At 37.0% G+C, this 21,028-nt stretch overlaps 1 protein-coding gene across 2 annotated transcripts in view; it reads left to right on the forward strand.

The window, feature by feature from the left end:
- Positions 1 to 21,028, forward strand: part of LOC131064826 (DNA-directed RNA polymerases II and V subunit 8A) — an 81,005-nt gene that overhangs the window by 45,310 nt on the left and 14,667 nt on the right. For both annotated transcript variants that reach the window (XM_057999113.1, XM_057999114.1), the window contains exon 5: positions 13,992 to 14,146. In XM_057999113.1, the coding sequence (XP_057855096.1) occupies positions 13,992 to 14,146 (155 nt within the window). The remainder of the gene's footprint in view (positions 1 to 13,991; positions 14,147 to 21,028) is intronic.

The raw sequence follows: 21,028 nt of genomic DNA on the forward strand, positions 1-21,028 counted from the left end.
TTCTTTTTGATTTATGAATTAGTGAGCTCTAATGCTTTAAAAAATGGGCAACATTAAGTTGGCCTAGAAGAGAAACCAAGAAATTAGAATTTGATGCGTCTTCTAGGGATTTGATGCAGGGTGCACAAGATTTAGGATTTTCTCACAAAAGGCCAAACATTGGTGGTGGAAATCCCATCAGAAAACTGTTTGTTTTGCATGTTACTGGTGTGGTTGATGCATCCGTTGCATCACACTTTTTCATGCAAATGGGATACTTTTTAATGTTACTTTCTTGTCTCGTAATGAAGAGATTGTTTGTGCTATTAGGAATGAAGTAGCAGGGTATTAATCATCTAGGTATAAGAAGCTTCACACAACTTTGATTGACAAAGAATAACACAGCTTAAGCTAAAAACTGTACCGTGGAAAAGAGTGTGGTCTTGATATGGTGCAGCATTGTGATGGATGGAAGGATGGATATTACAAATTATCCACTTCTTAATATTAATGTAACATGCACTAAAGGCCCATACATTCTGAAGGCATGTGAAAAATGTAGATTTCTTTCAAAATCAATTGTGTGAAGCCATTGAGGAGGTGGGGGCATCACATGTAGTGCAGATTGTTACAGATGCCACCTCTATTCTTTTTGGTGTGATACAAAGACATGTATATATTTTGGACACTGTGATAAGTGCATTCATTGGATACTGCACTTAAAGACATTGACAAGTTTTAGTGAATTTCAGAGCTCTTTGAGAATTATAGCAAAATGTAGATGTTCATTTGCAATCATCACCCCACACAAGGCATCAATAAGTTTTTTTCTTAGGAGGAACTCATACTTTTCAATTGTCTTCATGTGGTAATGTTAGTTTTACTTTCAGATTAACAATAAACTCAGAAAATAGATTTTTCTGTTAGGGTTTTCAACTCAGTGAATGACAGAGAGCAAACAAAATAGATGAAAATGAGACAAGACAACATTACCTTGGGAAAACCTCCTAGGAGGAAAACCCCAGCAAGAAGAGATCCTCAGATCTGATTATGAATTATGCAATATTTTGATGACAACAGTTATCTCTTTAGGAGGTCTGATATGGCCACACTTTAGGGCTGATGTAGATGACTAATCATTATCAGGTCTGCACTTTTGTCTTCATCAACCAGTCAACTGGTCTGCACTTTTGACGCCTTATTCTTGACAGCAGTTCGCACCTTTCACTGGAGATATTCACACCTAAAGTTTACACCTTGGCAGCAGATGTAGTTCGCATTCATGCACAGCAGATAACTGACTATTTTCGCTTCAACTTGAGAGCTAATTCACATGATGTGAGGAAAGATATGATATGTTAATGAGGTCAAGTATTTGTTCATTTATATGTGCCAAGGGAACCTATTTGAGGTCGGCTTGGCGCTAATTCCTTTTATTTATTTTATCCCTTTTGTGCCATATGGCTTTTGGTTTATAGGGTCGGCCCTATTAGAGGGAACATGTTTCCCTTAGAGTGGCGTGTCTTTTGAGTTATAGGGTCGACCCTATTAGAGGGAACACGTTTCCCTTAGAGTGGCGTGTGAGAGGGGAGAGAAGGGCCCAGCCCTTGGCGGATTCTAATGTTGCCTTAAGGCAATTGGAATCCACACCCTACCTAGTTACAATCAACACTCCCTCTTAACTAGGGAGGAAATAATTACATAATCAGAATATCATAATCTTCCATCTTACACACAAGCAAAGAATGGATTACATAATCAGAATGTTGTAGTCTTCCATCTTGCACACAAGCATAGATTGGAATTACATAACATAGTTTTCCATCTTGCACACAAGCATAGAATGGATCCACCTTACATTGCCCGTAGAGGGTGGAGAGGATCTTTTCTACCATCTTACATTACTTGCAGAGGATGGTTACATTTGCTCTTCTCCCTGAGAAGAATACCACCTTGCATTGCCTACAGAGGGTTGTTGATATAACACAATGTATCACTGAGGTTGAGACTCCTTCTCAACCAATGTTTCATTTTCCACAACACGAAGTCTGTCTTTGAAGTACACAAGCTTCACTCTCGACAGGGGCTTGGTAAGAATATCTGCTATCTGATCATCAATACTGACATACTTCAGCTGAATGGCGCCTCTTTGCACCATATCTCAAATGAAGTGATAATGAGTCTCCACATGTTTTGACCTATCATGAAACACCAGATTGACAAACATCTTTATACAACTCTGATTATCACAATGAATAACTGTAGATTCCCAAGGTTGTCCAAACAACCCAACAAGGAGCTTACGAAGCCACACCGCTTCTCTAGAAGCAACACTTACTGCAATGTATTCATCTTCAACTGTACTTAGTGCTACCGAGGACTGTTTTTTGCAAGCTCAAGAGATCACTGCGGATCCTAAGCTGAAACAAATGCCTGAAGTGCTTTTCTTGTCCTTGACACTTCCTGCCCAATCTGCATCTGAGTAACCTTCCAAGGTTATTGAAGTGTTAAGTGGATACTTCAGCCCATAACCAACTGTGCCTCACAAGTATCTTAGGATGTGCTTGGTTGCAACAAGATGAACATGTTTAGGCATGCTCATGAACTCGCTGAGAGCATTCACTGCATATCATATATCTGGTTTAGTGTTAACTAGATACATCAGGGATCCAATCAATTGTTTGTACTCAGATGGATCTGCAAAATCAGAGTTAATTGCAGAAACACTCAACTTCTTTAAGTAGATTCCATAGGAGTAGACATGGGTTTACAATCCATCATTCTGAATCTTTTCAAGATATCAATAGAATACTTTCCTTGACTTAAGAAAATTTTGTTAGATCTTTGCCATACTTCTAGTCCTAGAAAATAATGCATTAGACCTAAATCTTTCATTTCAAATTTTGAAGCTAATTCTTTCTTACATCTAATGATAAACTCATCTTTACCAGTAAGAAATAAATCATCCACATATAGAACCAAAATTAGCATTTCATCATTGGATATTTTGAAGTAAATGTTAGAATCAACACCATTTTTACAAAATCCTAAACTTAACAAGTATTTATCAATTCTTTCATACCAAGCACGAGGGGCCTGTTTGAGGCCATATAGAGCTTTCTTCAATCTACACACGAGTATCTCATAACCCTCAGGTTGTTCAATATAGACTTCTTCCTCAATGACACCATTAAGGAAGGCATTCTTAACATCCATTTGATGTAGCTTCCAACCTCTAGTTGCAACAATAACAATTATAGTTCTAATAGAGGTATATCTAGCAACAGGAGCAAATGTTTCTTCATAATCTATGCCTTCCTTTTGAGAAAAACCACGAGTTACAAATCTAGCTTTATATTTTTCAATACTACCATCAACATTATGTTTAATTTTAAATAACCATTTAGAGGAAACAACAAATTTACCTTTGGGTCTAGGCACTATGTCCCAAACATCATTCTTGATGATTGACTGATATTCTTCATCCATAGCAAGCTTCTAGGCATGATGGTTCAAGGTTTCTTCAACATTGCATGGCTCAGACTCAATGAGATTGCTCATCAATGCAACATAGTTGGAGAATACTTGAGGTCTCTTGCTTTCTCTGAAGGTGCCACTGGGAGCTGCAAATCTTTCAACTTCTTGAATGGTGTTTCTCACCCAAAGTGGCCTCTTTTTGCTAACAACAACGTCACTAGGTATTTCAGTGGGATTCATGGGCTCAGGTGAGTCATTATGCTCTTCTTGAGGTGGAGGCTCAACAGACTCCCTCTGAATCTCAAGGCTAGTATCAATATTCATATCTTGATTATTATTAACCTCATCAACAACAAGTGAACCTTTTGATTTCTTAAAAGCAATATCTTCTTCAAACGTAACATCCCTACTTACCTCAACATACCTTTGACCTGGAATGTAAATCTTGAAGGCTTTGGAAGATTCACTATATCCAACTAGCATCCCCTTCTTTCCGGAAGGCTCCAACTTAGTTCGCTTTTGTTTAGGCACATGAACATATACAGGACTTCCAAAAATTCTCAAGTGGTTGATGTCAGGTTTGGATCCTGAGAAGGCTTTTTCAGGAGTCATATTCTTTAGAACACGGTGGGGACATCTATTCTGAATATAGACTGCTGTTCTAGAAGCCTCAACCCAAAGAAAAGTCTGCAAGTCTTGATCATGGATCATAGCCTTTGCAGCCTCAACAATAGTCCTATTCTTTCTTTCAACAACTCCATTTTGCTGAGGATTGTAGGGAACACAAAACTCCCTCTTAACTCCTGACTCAATATAGAAGTTATAAAAACTGCCAGAGGTATACTCACCTCCATTGTCAGACCTTAAACATTTAATTCTTTTACCAAAAATGTTTTCAGCCAATGCCTTACATTCTTTAAATTTACTTAAGACTTCATCGGATTCTTTAGTCTTTAAGAAATAAATCCAAGTTTTCCTAGAGAAATCATCTATGAAGATTACATAGTAGAGACATTCACTAGGAGAAGCTACGAACATAGGTCCACATAAATCAGAATGAACAAGTTCTAATTTTTCTTTAGCTCTACTTTCACTTCTATGAAAAGAATTTTTAACATTTTTACCCATAGCACAACCTTTAGAAGTATCATCATGAAATTGACTAAGTTTAGGCATACCTTTAACTATCCTTCCGAGGGAAGAAAGAGTTTGAAAGTGCAAGTGTCCAAGCCTTCGATGCCATAGCTCACAGGATTCAGGGGCCTCATTAATGAGGGCTTGAACAGGGTTAGTGGAGAGCTTATACAAACTATCATATCTATTTCCAATAACACGAGCAGATTTAAAACTAGATTTCTTAGGCCAAGCAAGTACTTTACCCTCAGAAAATGCTACTTGATAACCTTTATCTTCTAGAGCGGAAATAGAAATTAAGTTTCTTTTAATTCCAGGAACAAATAAGATATCACTAAGGTGAAGTGAAATACCGGAATTTAAATTTAAAGAGGTAGTGCCAGAGCCTCTTACCGAATATCGAGCATCATCACCAATTACCACATGTAGATTGGTATCCTTTTCTACTAAGTCTGAAAGATGCTCACGATAGCCTGTGATGTGTCTGGAAGCACCACTGTCAATCAGCCACATGTTACTATCCGAGGGTATGTTGCTTGACAAAGCAGAAATGAATAAGAAGTCTTCATTTTGTTCTGAGACCTCATTTAGGTTGGCTTCCCTTTGCAAGGGTTCATTTTGACATTCTTTAACATAGTGACCATATTTGTCACATCTAAAACATCGAACACGAGAAAGATCTCTTGGCTTCTTCCAAGAATTTTGAGAGCTGGGTGGTTTGAATTCTCTATTCCTCTTAGGATTCTTCTTCTTCCAATTATCACCTTTCTTGCATTGGGTTGCAAGTATATGTTGATCATCCACTTGAGGACTCTTGAGTTTTCCTCTTGTGGCAAGGCGAGATTCCTCATGAAGGCAATCGTTCCGAAGACGATCAAAGGTTGGGAATTCAGATCTCCCACTTATGGATTGAATGAAGGAATCCCATGAATCTGGGAGACCATTTAATGAGATCATGACAATGTCCTTGTCTTCTATGTTATGACCAATTGAGCCTAGTTGATCCTTTAGTTCAGAGATTTTCATGAAGTAAGACATAATTGAATCTTCTTTTGCCATTTTAATGTGAAGTAATTGTTGCCTTAATGCAATTGCTCTATTGAGGTTATTGATCTCATAAATACCTTCTAGATGTTTGAATATCTCTTTAGCTGTAGTGAATTTGGAGATAGAGGTGACAAGGTGATCTTTGACTGAGTCAATGACGAGCTTTCTGGCTTTGAGGGCATTCCTTTTAAACTACTTTAGTTCTTCTTGATCTGTGTGCGCAGTCAGCTCTTTGTCTTGCACAAACTGAAGGATATCATCTTCCTCAAGAGCAAGTAGGATGTGAACCTTCCAGGCAGCAAAGTTAAGTGCACCTTCGAGCCTATCTTCAACTTTCAGCCCTGCTATTGTCTTGACTGAAAATGAAACAGCAAACTGGAAATAAAAGATTCTTAAAATCTGAAAGTTAATATATATATATATATATATATATAACCTAGGGCTCTGATACCATGTTAGTTTTACTTTCAAATTAACAATAAACTCAGAAAATAGATTTTTCTGTTAGGGTTTTCAACTTAGTGAATGACAGAGAGCAAACAAAATAGATGAAAATGAGACAAGACAACATTACCTTGGGAAAACCTCCTAGGAGGAAAAACCCAGCAAGAAGAGATCCTCAGATTTGATTATGAATTATGCAATATTTTGATTACAACAGTTATCTCTTTAGGAGGTCTGATATGGCCACACTTTAGGGCTGATGTAGATGACTAATCAGTATCAAGTCTGCATCTCATATCTGCACTTTTGTCTTCATCAACCAGTCACCTGGTCTGCACTTTTGACGCCTTATTCTTGACAGCAGTTCGCACCTTTCACTGGAGATATTCACACCTAAAGTTTACACCTTGGCAACAGATGTAGTTCGCATTCATGCACAACAGATAACTGACTATTTTCGCTTCAACTGGAGAGCTAATTCGCATGATGTGAGGAAAGATATGATATGTTAATGAGGTCAAGTAGCTGATCATTTATATGTGGCAAGGGGACCTATTTGAGGTCGGCTTGGTGCTATTCCTTTTATTTATTTTATCCCTTTTGTGCGATATGGCTTTTGGTTTATTAGGGTCGACCCTATTAGAGGGAACACGTTTCCCTTAGAGTGGCGTGTGAGAGGGGAGAGAAGGGCCCAACCCTTGGCGGATTCCAATGTGGCCTTAAGGCAATTGGAATCCGCATCCTGCCTAGTTACAATCAACAGGTAAGAGGAGCTTTTGTATTAAATAATAGTCAGCGACAAGGGAGCTTGGAGGCAATCAAAATCAGATATTGTAGTTGAGGTGAGATGAATGAATGCTTTTAATAATGTCCATGCGGCCAAACAGCCTATGGGACCCAAAGGTTGCCAGCAAATTGAAAAGCATGCAAAGCTCAAAACACGACTTCTAAATCTCCTTATCCTTCTGCATCTTGGATCTTCTACTGTGTATCTTGATCAGGAAATCTGCAACTCTTGTTATCTTTTCTTCTTCAAACAAATTACTTTAAGTTATGCACTTTTAGTGTCTCAATATAATGGATCCAAATATCCTTGCAAGCTGAATGCTCCATGATGTAATGCCATTCTGTCTCCACTACTTCTTGAGTTCAATACTATACCTTCCGGCTTCTCACTCTTCTTTTGGTATCATCCATCTTTTGGTTTCACAATGAAGTTGATGCAAACTAGTTCCTATCTGAGAAATTAATATTTTTGCTCTCCATTTTATTTCTATTCCTATGTAGTTATTTTGTGTATGGTCATATGTGGGATCAAAATGCTTGATATAATATTCCCTTTTCCTCCAAAGTTGCCCTTTCCACATGCTTTCTTTGAATTTTCCTCGCACGTGCTTTTTTATTTCACTATTTTTTTGGGGCATTCTCTTACTCAGTCCTTGATGGTTGTTTTTGGGCCAATGTTGGGTTTGTTGTTGAATTTATCTAGCCCATTTGTGATGTGATCCAATTTGCAAGTTTAGATTGTGTTGAGTAGAGATTTATGAAGAAATTGCTTCTATTAAGTTTTCTTCTCTAGATGCTTTGATAGAGAAAAAAATACATCCAAGATGGAATATCAATAAACTAAGTTACCAGGTATGCCCTTAAGGCCTTTTGCACCTGTACCGGTTACATCTGGGTATGGGTTCGCTCAGGGGTATGCTCGGGTTTGCCCAGGTTTGTAATGTCCCCACTTTGAAATAGAATTTAATAATAAATAATAATAATAAAATTAAAATACAAAAGAGTAAAAATAAAATAAAAATAAAAATTTAAAAGAATATAATTATAATTAAGTTAATGAATGGTCAAAAGACATAAAATGAAAAGTTGTGACTCCCTCAAACATAAGATATAAAAGGGAGAAGAGAACCTCATTTGAGGGGGGAGATAGAAAAAGGAAGAAGGAAGGGAGCATGTAAATCAAGGAAAGATTAATGGAAGACTTGAAAAGGAACGGGAAGTAACTCTTTCAAATGGCAGAAATTATGAAGGGTTGTACTATTTCAAAGGGGGGAATTGTGAAAGTTTGTGTCCCTTGTCAAAGGGCATGCATGATGAAGAGGTACGAAGAAGATTCATTTGAGGAAGGGATCCAAGTGGCACACGTTTGGAGAATAATATTTTATTCCCAAAGGCAGCAATGAAAAGCGGTGACTCAATTCTCGTGAAAGGTGGTGTCTCAATCCCCATGAAAGGTGGTGACTCTTTAACCAATAAAGCATAAAGGAAAGACATTTGACTTAGAGCAGAGGGAAGAACAAGAGAGCAGTTCACAATATGCAGATCTGCAAATCAGAGTTAATCAGCAGACTTGATAGGTGCTGGGTATGATGTTGCATAATCTTTTCATCATATAATAAGGATAAGTGATTAATATATCACTTATAATATAATCGTTAGTGTATATATATATATATATATGCATAATTAATGATGATGAAGAGTCCTTTAGAGCTTCAGCCAATCTGCTGTTCCGTTATGGAGGGGAGATGTGGGCGTATAAGGAATGCAAGTAGCATAATGGTCCATTTGAGTTTAGTAACCCCAAGTGGGGCTGGGAGGCCAAATGACAGGTGTCATTCCGTGCTCCAGGGTTTGATGAATATCCTCAAGGCGCTTTGTATGATCTCTTGTGTTGCTTCATAATGTGGATGAGTCATTGAGAAAAGCCCAAAGGGAATCCACGTGCACATTATGTAAACTTCAATGATGATTAAGATAATGTTCCTAACTATAGTAGGAAAGATTGATCTTATATTGAACATGATTAAGGGGTCTCAATCAGGATCTAATTGGCAAAGTTATACCTCTAACCATCTTACATCTCTTATTTGAAAGGAATTTGTGATTTTAGGGCAAAAACTAGGGCAGTTACAAAAAGGGGACATTACAATGCTACCCAAAGGCACCAAGTGCTAAAAAATAACAAAAAAAGACATTTTTTAACTTTTTTGTTTGTTTGTTACCCCAAGTTTCTGGGATAGGGGGATGATTTCCATGTAACCAATTTTTCGAGTCATTTGTGGGGATAGCTTGGGGATGGCTATATAAAATATAGGGAACATTTAAAATATTTAGGGAAATTTTAAATATTCTTATGAAAACATGGATAAAGCATGCATATATACATTATAGAACCTTAACATATAACATTTAAGCTTGGGGATGGCTATATAAAATATAGGGAACATTTAAAATATATAGGGAAATTTTAAATATTCTTATGAAAACATGGATAAAGCATGCATATATACATTATAGAACCTTAACATATAACATTTGTGTTAAATTGAGACATTAATTTTAAATTTCAAACATTAACACTTAATTCAAAGTACTTTCAAAATTCATTGTCAATATACGTGTGATAAAAAAAAATAGCATACAAGGTATATCCTTTAAAGTGGAAAACTCAGAAGACTTCAACTGGAGCAACTTCTGGTTCCTTCTATTTTGGTGTTTTTGGAGAGGACTTTTTAACTTATTTAGAGGATTTTATTCCCTCAACTTTTTCTTTTTTTATGGCCCTGTATAGGAGGTTGGGTGAGTTAAGGTCCTTCTCCAAGACAAGTTCTTGTCCAGAAGCCAACAGACCCTGTATATCTTTTGCAAGCGAGACTGTTCAGAAATTCTATGTATAATCTTATCCTCCATGGTGATGTTTGCAGCAGAATTTGTAATCAAAAACACATTTTGTAGCCTTCTTTCTGAAACAATTTAAAGTTGTTAACTTCCAGGTTAATCTCTTCCCATTCCATTGCTCACAATCAGCTTTTATTGGAATAGATATTTATCTCTTGGTTTTTTAGTATCAACTCAACAACCATTGCTAACCACAGTATCATTAGGACATATCCATCCTCTAAATACAGCATTGACTATTAACTGTAATTACATATATTACAATATGTTCTTTTGATTAGTAATGGTTAGGGTCCACTCTCACTATCTATATTTATGAAATTCAAATAACAAAAACCAGAGCAAACTGTGTATGTCCAAAACAACAATTTATCACATTACAGCCCCAAGGGCAGAAGACCCAAATATACAAACATTAAATCTAGAGACTTGTGTGTTCTTCTTAAAAGAGGCTTGATGCTGGGGACATCTAACCCTCCCCGAGTTGGTTGGTGGATGTCTCATGTGTCCCTTGCCATCCCTTGCATGGCTGGACGTCTTCGGTGTCAAGTCTTGGCGTCCCTTGGCATTAGGGATGTTTCCTGCAAAATTTGGCTCAGAGGGGAAGACTCAAGGATGTCCCCAAGGCATCCGAGTGTCTTCAGCACGGGTGTTTTAGGTCCAGGGAGGCGTCCTCCGGTAACACAATTTTTTTGCATCCAAAAATCCTAAAACACCTCTAAAAGCATCATTTCGCCCAATACAAAGATCATTTTGCTCTCTTCACTCTCTCTTTTCTCATTTTGCCATTAAAATATAGGTGAATTGAAATCTACAGTGCAAAATCTGCAATATAACATCTTTGTGAGTGCCCCATGCAAGGTCACTAGCTTTCAGGAAGTTAAAGGTTGCAATCAGTATGCAATGGCATGTGCCATATAGCAAGTGACCTTGTGGTGTCCTCGACAGAGGTGGAGGAGGAGGTGGTGCTGTGAGGGGGCGTTTCCCCTAATTGCCCAAGTCTAAAAAATGTTCCCCTACAGGGGATACAAGTTTTTTTGGGGGGACATGTCCCCGTGGAACATTGATTATATATATATAATATATATACATACATGTATATACACATTTATATATATACACACACACATACATGTGTATATATATACACGTGTGTGTGTGTGTGTGTGTGTGTGTGTATATACCATAGAAATGAGACTCAGACTCGGCGCGGGTGACTTGAGACTTGGCAAAGTAAAAAACCCAAGAAATTTAAAGATTTTTAAGGATTTATAACTTGTTTCATACACCCTTTATTTAATAAACCTTAAAGGCACAATAACATCATCAAATAGAAGCTAATTTGATCACATACACAAGTATACATCGATCACATAATTATAAACACAAATTGTAGCTGAAGGAAATAGCAAACTTAGATATATAAATATTGTCAAATGTATACAAAGCTCATGGAATGTAAAATCCACGACATCAAATGTTCCACACAAATATCAAAACAATAACTACAAGTCTATGGCTTAAAGGAGCCTGCATCCCTCCTATAAAGGCGTCAAAGGTAGGTCTTGGATGATTCGATAACCATAGTCTTTTTTCGTGACTCCATGCCACCTTCACCAACATTAGTTGTGCCTGTGTCTACTTGTGCTCTAACCTCCTCCTCTGCCATGGCTACAACCTCAGCCTCTCTATTTGCTTGGTCAACCCAATCAAGGTCCTCGTCACTAGAGACAGGATCCATAGCCTTAGTGATCCACACTAGGTGTTAGATGTGAGAAAAAACTAATGATAGAAGGGGTGCGGGGAAATTGAGTCTGACCGAATCCAAGCTTAAGGATTTTTTGGGTCCGAGTTGAGTCTAAGAGTTCCTAAATTCGCCAGGACTCCCCTAGGACTCGGACGAGTGCGAGTCCGGGCTCCAAGGACTCATCCGCACCGAGTCCTGGTGAGTCCAGGAACTCTTATATATATATATACACACACACACACACACACACTGTACCCAAGGAAAAAAATTGTCTTACCAGTGTACCCTTATCTCGTACTTGTACCCGTACCCATATTGTCAACTTACTCAATATATATAACACACCTCTTCATTTTCCTGGACACGTACCCGTGTTGGCAACTTAGTCAATAAATATGACGCACCTCTTCATTTTGCTGCCTATGCTTTAATTTGAAGTGGAACAACAAAAGTTACCAAGGGTGACCTTTATATATCAGGATAGATAAATAATGAAGGGGCTTTGGGCTGTATTGTAAGAATATATGGCCTAGGCTATGATGCTTCCATTAGCAGGTCTCAATGTTTTCACATACGTAGGGTAATTTTTCTACAATGGCATACTTGTATGATATGCATGCAACGAAAGACCCTATAAAGTGGTGGTGGATCCATGGAGGTGAAGCACTTAATTGCAATCATTTGCAATTTCATTACAGTCACACTATTTATTCATCATGTGAGAGGAATTGGAATTTACAGTTTCCTTTATTCATTGAAGATGAATTGCCTAGGATTGAAGTCAACAAAGAATTTGTTCTACATTCATAGCATGCTTCATTACCTTTCTTGTACAGATCCAGGGTACAAGGAAGGTCCTTCAATAAAATAGAACCAAATTCCATCTGATGAAGCAACTGGTGCTTTTGAGGATGAGATGGTTGAGGTGAATGGCCTCAATGATTTATATCCAATTCTATTTCCTATAGGAGATCTAGAGAGTGACGAGTATTTGGAAAGCATCCTACTTGAGGACCTAGAGACTAATGACATTGATACTGCAAGGATTTGTTTTGATTTTGTTGTTTGCCATCGGATGCAAATCACTTGTCTTTGCTTTTTGACATTTTGTGTCTACTGTGCCTATTTCATATTTTAATCTCAGCATCTCAGTATTATTATCAAGTATTAAAAATATTTCATTGCTATTTATTTAGTCTGTCATTATATTTATTTTAGCATTATGTATCAATATTTACTATTATTTTTCTAAATTCAAAGATTTTTTAGTTGTGCTGACTACTAGTAGTTGTCTCCCAATTAAAAAAAAATGGCTTACCAGTACACATCCTTGTCTCTCGTACCAGTACTGGTACCTTTCCTTGGTAACTATGCGCATAATAAATTGCCCTTCACTTTTCAAATACCATTACAACTGTTGGATCCCCATGAAGAATTGGTCCTTAACTCTACCCACACTTTTGGCAAAGAATAGTCTCTTTTTATGCATCCAATTAAAGCAGAAATGCAAATAATGTCGGAAGGCTTGTGTGGTTGAGAGTCAACACCCACTAGCCTGATTCCACAGCTTTCATCTTCCTTTATTAAATTCAACAAAAGTTTTTTGGGGCAGTAAGAGACATAATTTTCCAGTCCATAATAGTGAGAAAGAAGGGTGCTTCTGGTTCAACTGTGTAGTGTATTTTTGCCCTCAATGTTTTGGATCACACTCTGTCGTCCTTCATCAGGACAAGAAGGAACTTAAAGTAGATTGCAGACTAGCTTCCTTTAAAAGGAGAGGAGGGAGGGAAACAGAAACTGATAAAAGGAATAAAGAAACAAACTTAAGGTGTCAACCACAGTTAAGCATACAAAAAGGTTAAGTTATTCACTTTATTAGATAATATGATGATATACTGATAATATAACATTTTATTACTAATCAACATATAAGACTAATGAGTCAAGTTTCAATATATTACTGCATGGCAGCTTTAGCTTGTCAACCTACTATAGAGATGCTATTGTAAAATTGTCTAATTACTTGATGATAAGCTGTATACATCAGACATTCCTTATGAAATACATTACCCATGCTTTTTCTTTTGTTAATTAATCTCTTAACCTATATTCGGCTATCAGGTAAAAAGGCTCTTAAATTTAGTTTTCTTTCATTTATATGCCAAAATTTTTTGTAACCCTCTATGAGTAGGTACTGTTGCTTTCTAGTATAGCCACTGAAGCTTGTCTAAGCTGTGCATTGTATGCTGAAAAATGACCTTTTCTATCTTGTAAAAATTAATATGTTTTGGATCGGAGGATCTGCAGGAGTTTATTCTTTGAAAATCTCTCTTTTTTTTCCCACATAAATTTTGTTGGATATGTTTGTCTAATGTAGTTTATCTAGAATATTTCAACTTAAGACAGAACAAAGATTTCAAATAATTTGTTATCTTTTCTTTTAAAGTTTAAATGGTGTATATCACTTCTGTTGCAGTCTCACGAATTGAAGCCCATAGCGAGCAATTTGACATGCACATGCTTCTTGATGTGAATATTGATGTATATCCTGTTTCCGTTGGAGAGAAGTTTACTGTTGCATTGGCACCGACATTGAGTCTGGATGGTACTCCAGACACTGGTTATTTTACTGTAAGTGATGCATGCTTTAATTACTGGGTGATACTCTACCACAGTGTTTTGTAATACCTTTTGGAAGCACTTAAAATTTAATAAATGCGCTTCTCTAGATAATGTGGTGAATGCTATTTTCTGCTAGGAATTGTAGTGTTTGTATATAAGGCATATTAGGGTACGAAGACTGTAAATTTATCCCAGTTCTGTAGGTGTGTACATTCATGTATCATGCTCATGTTGGAATTGAGGTAGAAGGATTTAAATATGTGAGGAAGTATTGACCAAAATGTTGATCTAAAAAAGCATGGCAAAATGTACCAGTAAAGCTAGTACTGAACATTAAATTGAGTTTCAAGAAAGTATAATCTAAGGACTCTTTTTGTCAATTCCTCTTTCTGGTCTTGTTTTTGATTCCGACAATGCTTTTAGAAACTGTATACCCCTACAATAGGCCTCCTCCAAGTTTGTTTACAAAAGCTCCCGCTAATATATAACATCGCAGTTTATATCACAGTTTTGAATTATTTGTTGTGAGACCTTCCACCTTTGAATCAAAGCTGATTTATCTTTGCATACCACATGAAATACATAACTGTCTTCAGTGTTAGAGATATTCTGTAGCATTATATCTTCTAATAAGCAAATTGATTTGATTTCTTATATTGATTAATGGAGTCCCCAATGTGCAGTTGATTAACCACAGTTTTTTTCTTTGCCTCTTCAAAGTCATTTTAATAGTTTGACTTCGGACTATGGAGTATTGATAATGGTCACAAGGCTCACTTCATTTGATCATATTTCTGACACTTATTTCTGTAAGTTTTCCATTGTTAAGCTAGCTGCAAGCAAAATATTTGGTGGTTTTTAAGTCTGACATTGCCTCTTTAGTCCAAAACTTGTATAAAAGTTTAGTGGAAATATTGTTTCTTAACTTGAGTTTTTCATTGATATACTTGTATCAGCATGTGTGTGCTTTTTTCTGTCATAGGCTGCATGCTTCTTTTGTGGATTTTTTTGGTTTCACTGGCTTACAATATGCTTAAATCAGGCACTGAAAGCTATTGACTTTTGTCACAAATTTTCAACATGTCTTTTTGAGTTTGTAAGCAGCTTGTTAGATCTGAAATTTTCATTCTGCCTGGATCTCTTATTGTTATAAATATCTTCCTTAGACTCGTAGAAGAATCAACAAATTTTTTTGGCACGTGTTTCTTAGTTTCTAGTTTTTATGTTTTATGATTTTATCCATTGTAGGGATACTGTTTTTAGATGGTAACTTACATATACCTTGTCTTTGTACTTTGCAGTCAATTAATAATATAATTAGTTGGTGATTTGAACACCAATTTTTGTTATTGGAAGAACGAATTATTTAAGAAAGAAATACAAAAGGTGCATTTAGTCCACAATGTGAGTATACATGGCATCAAAGATGCGAGCATGCATACTGCACGGTAGAGCAGAGTTGTGTAAGGAAGTTTGGATAGAATCAAATTACATACTATTTCTGTTAGTCTGAGGTTGACTGCCAGATGCAGTTAGAGATTCTCCATGCTCCCTAGTTCTTGTGTGTCTTAGCTCAGGTTGTTTGGAAAGCTAAATCTGTATAACCTGAAGGATCTCTTATAATTTCCTCAATATGTTCACATGAAGGAGGGGCATGATTTGAAGAGAAGCGAGTCTTCAAGACATCTGCCTAATCTGGTCCTGAATACCCATCTCTTTAGATGAATCGATTTGAGATTTTTCTTTTCCCAATCTATTTTCCTGATTAGAATATAGTCTCCAAGGACAGAAAAGGACTGAATTAAACAGCCTGAATTTGAGTCACGTTTGGTGTTCTATGTTCTCCTTAATTGCATTTCTAGCTACTATTTTGATTCCCTACTTGCAAACAATGATTGCCAGCTTTGGGTTTTTCGTCATCCCTTGGTTCACAGTGGTTGTCAATTATGGCTATGGTATCCCTATCTGTTCTAATTTTTGGAAAGTCCGATTCAACCTTGTGAGTGTTGTGTAAGGACACTTCAAATGCTTGTATTCAAAACGGTTTGCAAACTTGAGAAGGATGGCTTTCATAGCCGTATAGTAATAATGTATTAATAATATTTCATTATCATTGCAACTCAGCTCTAGATAGTTGAAGAGACTAGGAAGATGAAGCCGAACGGGTGTCTTGGAAGATGAACTGAATAGTTATTTGAGATTGATAAATATGTCTTCTGTGAAGTGTATTGTAGTATTCAATTGTGGTTTGCATCAATACAATTTCAAATTTGCCTTGTGGTTGAATTTCCTGGCCTGATATTTGCAGTCATTACAAAGAAAGTGAACGCGTTTTTAATCTACTGAAGCACTGAATGGTTAGAACTTGAAAGTTAGGAAATGATTTTTACTCAAAACATTGAATGATTGAAACTTGAAAGTTAGGAAAGAAATTTTATTCAAACTGGAGCCTGGGAATCTTCCAAATATAAATTAAAGTTGGTATTTGAAATTTATTAACTGCTCAACACTTCCAATACATCCAGTGTCCATTAAGAAACAATGAACATTATTTCTATCTCTAGGATATTGCAAGACAATTTTCTGGAAATAGCTTCTTGGTCTAAGGATGATAGTCATCTTCCATTTCATAATTAATTTTCTTGATCCAATGAGTTGACAAATCAAAACTGTCTTAGAATATTTGAATGGGTTCAAACAAATATGTCAAATTCAGAATGAAAACCTTAGTCTCAGAATGCTGGAAAAGTGTATAATTGTGATTCAGCTTCTCTTTTTTCCTTTGCAGCAGGCAGGCTAGGTTTTCTTAGAAATCGAAGGGGAAAAGACATAGGTTTTCCTATTTTGCAAAATGTGCATTAGCCTGTTTTGAGATCAACAATAATCTTATGGTTGATTGACCTAGAACCTGTATCGAGGTTCACAGATTGCTGTATTTATATGCGGATTATTGAGGATATGAAGAGATGCAATCAAATGATTTTTTTTTTCTTAATTTGTGGCCTAAAATCGATTAACTATTGAAATATTTACCTGCTGAACTGCAAGGCTCATAAATGCCTGAAGCTTGAAAGCAAGACTCAGGAAACAGATCAGTTTCCATAAATTCCACCAGCAGGGTTCTGGAAGATACTTAGGCTGTAGGTCTGTAGCTTCAGATGTTTAAAGCACAGTGTTAAGCCATCTTTGCTCATTATATGAGCGATCACTTCATACTGATAATGTTGATGTGTTTTTATGCACTATGCAACACAAAATAAAATATTAAGTATTCTATCCTCTCTTGAACAAAATCCTCCCAAGTGCTAAACTGCGTGATCAAATGGGATGACTCCAAGGTTCCGAATGTCAGGTCTTAACGTGCCCTTGGAGAGACCCAGTGTGTATGAACTATGATGTGATATTGCTGGAATCACAAGGTGGCCTTACGTTGATACATGAATGTTTGAATGCTGCTGGAACGCGAAGTTTACTTGATTTGAAAAAATAGCAAAAGGATGAAGGGTTGAGAAAGCTAATCTAATCCTAAGAATGCAAGAGCGATGAACAATCTTTAGTGAAACTCAACTAGACTTTGTTTTGCCATGCAAAGGAACAACATCATTAAGTTTAGTGCAATTTCCTATCCTAAGAATGCAAGAGCGATGAACAATCTTTATTGAAACTCAACTAGACATTGTTTTGCCATGCAAAGCAACAACTTCATTAAGTTTAGTGCAATCTCCTAAGGTAAGCATATGATGTTCAAATCACTACCATGAACATAGACACCATCAAGACGATGCATATCACTGAAGAAGTAGCAATTGAAGTTAAGCTTGGATACGCGAGTTTAGTTGACTATGCAAGATAGTTCACAATCAATGAAATACTAGTAGTATGAACATAGGAGCTTCACCATCAATCATGCACAAAGATCTTCCATCCACCTAATTATCATCATCTAGCATGAGGATTCAACAAGAAACCATGCAATTATGTAGAAGAAACAACACATTCCACCATATTTTCAATGAAAAGGATGTTTATTTACAAGTTTGGCAACAATTTCTGCCTTCTCTTACTCTAGTCTACTGCTAACTTGCTGTTCTTGATCTACTAACTATTGACTATTGTCTGCTATTAAAATATTAACCTTAACAAATAAGAGAGCTGAGCCTTATATAGATATCTCTTTACAATGAGTGGCTCGGATTGATTTGTAATCAATGGCCAAAATCGAAAAATGAAAACCCTAATTAGTGTTTGTTGCACCCATTTCATAGCATTTACCAATGATAAATTTACATTTTATGGGACACGTCTTTTGAGTTTCGACCAATAGATGATGAGGGTAGGTACATTGAAATTTGTGCCCACATGTTGTAGTATTCTGCCTTGATAGATGAGTCGGGTGCATTCAACTTGGATGCCTTATCTTGAAATGATATGATTGAATAAGTGATGACTAGGTGCCACCTTAGCTTGCCTTTGTAACTCATCACAAGTTGTATGTGATTCGGGCAAAATCTCTTGATACTTAACATTTCTAAGCTCAATCATGAATGAGAGGAAGGTAGGGGATACTCCCTACTTACATCATCCTTGGGGATCAATCTTTTTAACTTTGATTAACTCTTCTGGAACTGTCTCCTGTCTTGATCACCTGTGCATCCTCTTCCTCTTCTCTGTGGTGAAATCTCTCTTCATGTAGCGAGATGGCATCCTCATGTTGCATATACCTCCCTAGCTTGAAGTGTAAAGTTGAAAGAGTGAAGTATGTGTTGACCTCCTTTGATGCTACACCCTACAATTGCTTTATAGTGTCTTTCCTTGATGTTGCGAATGCATTGATCATACTCTTCCTTGCTTCCTATCTCACTTGTCTTTGCTTTGAGCATGTTGATGTTGATGTGTGAAACCTCCATACCCTGCAAATTTGATGTTGTGAAGCAGCTTATCTTGGATACGTAATCTTCCCAATGTTGCAAAGTCTTCTTTGTCTTCTCATGTCCTTAGTCTTGAACACCATGAGGTGATCTCCTATGTGTCCTTATCTCCCTCAAGTGATGAAGTTCCTCCTCTCTTACTTTCATAACCTGAAAAGCAAACAAATATTGATCAAGATATAGAAGAGAACAATATCAATCTTAAAATCTGAAATGAATTCCTTTTGTTTAATCTCTAATTTTCCTACGTAACCCCGGGCTAAAATCGCCCGTCCCCGTACTGGGGACATTTCGAGGACTTGGGGACGACTAGGGGATGTCCCCCCGCCGTCCCCAAAATTGCAAAATTTGTGGGAAACGTCCCGGAAACTTGGGGACGGCAGTGACTCTCAAAGGGGACGTCCCCCCGTCCCCTAACCATCCCGGGGACGGCCAGCCGTCCTCCTTTTCCCAGCACATTTAAAAAACAAAAAAAGACTCAAATGCTCAAAAAAACATTTTTTAAATTTTATTATAGGTCTATAAAATTGGATTTTCACTAATATGATGGGTAAACGTGTCTGAATCACTGCCAAAAGAACTTAGAAATTATGAGCAGCAGCCTGGTAATAAATTTTACAAACACTTAGAACACGGTAGTGTGTAAAAAAGTGGTTGTTGGTCTGCAATATTGGACTTTTCACAATTATGAAAGGTAAACAGGTCTGAATCATAGCCAAAAGCACTCAGAAATATTTAATAACGACTTGGTATAGAATTTCACAAACATCCAAAACTTTGTAGTGCGTAAAGAAGTGGTTGTAAGTCATAATAGAAATGGAAGACTATCAAAATATCCTTCAACCAGAAAGAAACAATGAACTACATGCAAACAAGTGTTGGCATATTGACAATGTATTTTCAATTATGAATGCATATTGAGTATTGACAATAAATTCTGCATTATGAATGCATATGGAGTACTGAATGAATTTTGAACACAAATGTGGTATGTTAAGGTTCTATAATGTACTTATACCTGCTTTATCCATGTTTTCATATGAATATAATGTATATATACATGCTTTATCTATTTTTCATATGAACATTTAAAATTTCACTATATATTTTAAAATTTCCCTATATTTTATATTGCCGTCCCCTTTGCCGTCCCCCCGCCGTCCCCAAAATTGGCAAAAAAATTTGCCATCTCGGAAACTCGTCTCGCCGTCCCCTGCCGTCCCCGTTCCAGAAACTCGGGGTAACATAGTAATTTTCGCATTTCAAGGTCTGATTCACGTCTGATTTTATTGATTTTAGGTCCAATTTATCATACTTTCAGTCTGAGACTTCACTTTTATGTCTGATTTTATGTTGAATTCCTGATTTGAACTTACTTCTGCTCTTAGCGTGGATTTAGGCATCAACTAGAAGTCACCTAAAGACTGATCGGGGATTTGGGATACAACTGGCAGCTGATGTGAGGCAGGTCGGAGATCTTGCCCCCAACTGGAAGTTCGTGGATCTTGACCCCAAGTGGAAGTCTTTGCATGAGGGCTGGGCTTTTTGTTATCAGCTGGAAGTAATCTCACATAGGTGGGAGATTTCACTTCCAATTGGAAGTACTTGCTGGCTGGTCGGAGATTTAAGGGGTCACTGATAGTGACATCCCCCCTTTTCAAATTATTGGCATCTCTCATCAACTTGATCTTTGTGGATTGAAACATTGAAATTATTCACCACCTATCAGCAAACATGCTTTATGTCTTTGGGCAGGTTCTGAGTGCTGATTGGAAGTAGGTCAGAATTTTCAAGTAGCACTGGCAGTCTCTTCAAGAATTTTGGTCTTTTAAGTATCCACTGGCAGTTCAAACTTTTAGGTACCCATTGACTGTTCGCCCTTTTGAAAGGGCATAGGAAGTGGTCACTGTTTTTGGGTGCAAGTGGAAGTAAGCCTTAGGCAGGTTGGAGATTTGAGTGCTAA

Source organism: Cryptomeria japonica, chromosome 10 (assembly GCF_030272615.1).
Source record: "Cryptomeria japonica chromosome 10, Sugi_1.0, whole genome shotgun sequence".
In the NCBI taxonomy this organism is placed as follows: Eukaryota; Viridiplantae; Streptophyta; class Pinopsida; order Cupressales; family Cupressaceae; genus Cryptomeria; species Cryptomeria japonica.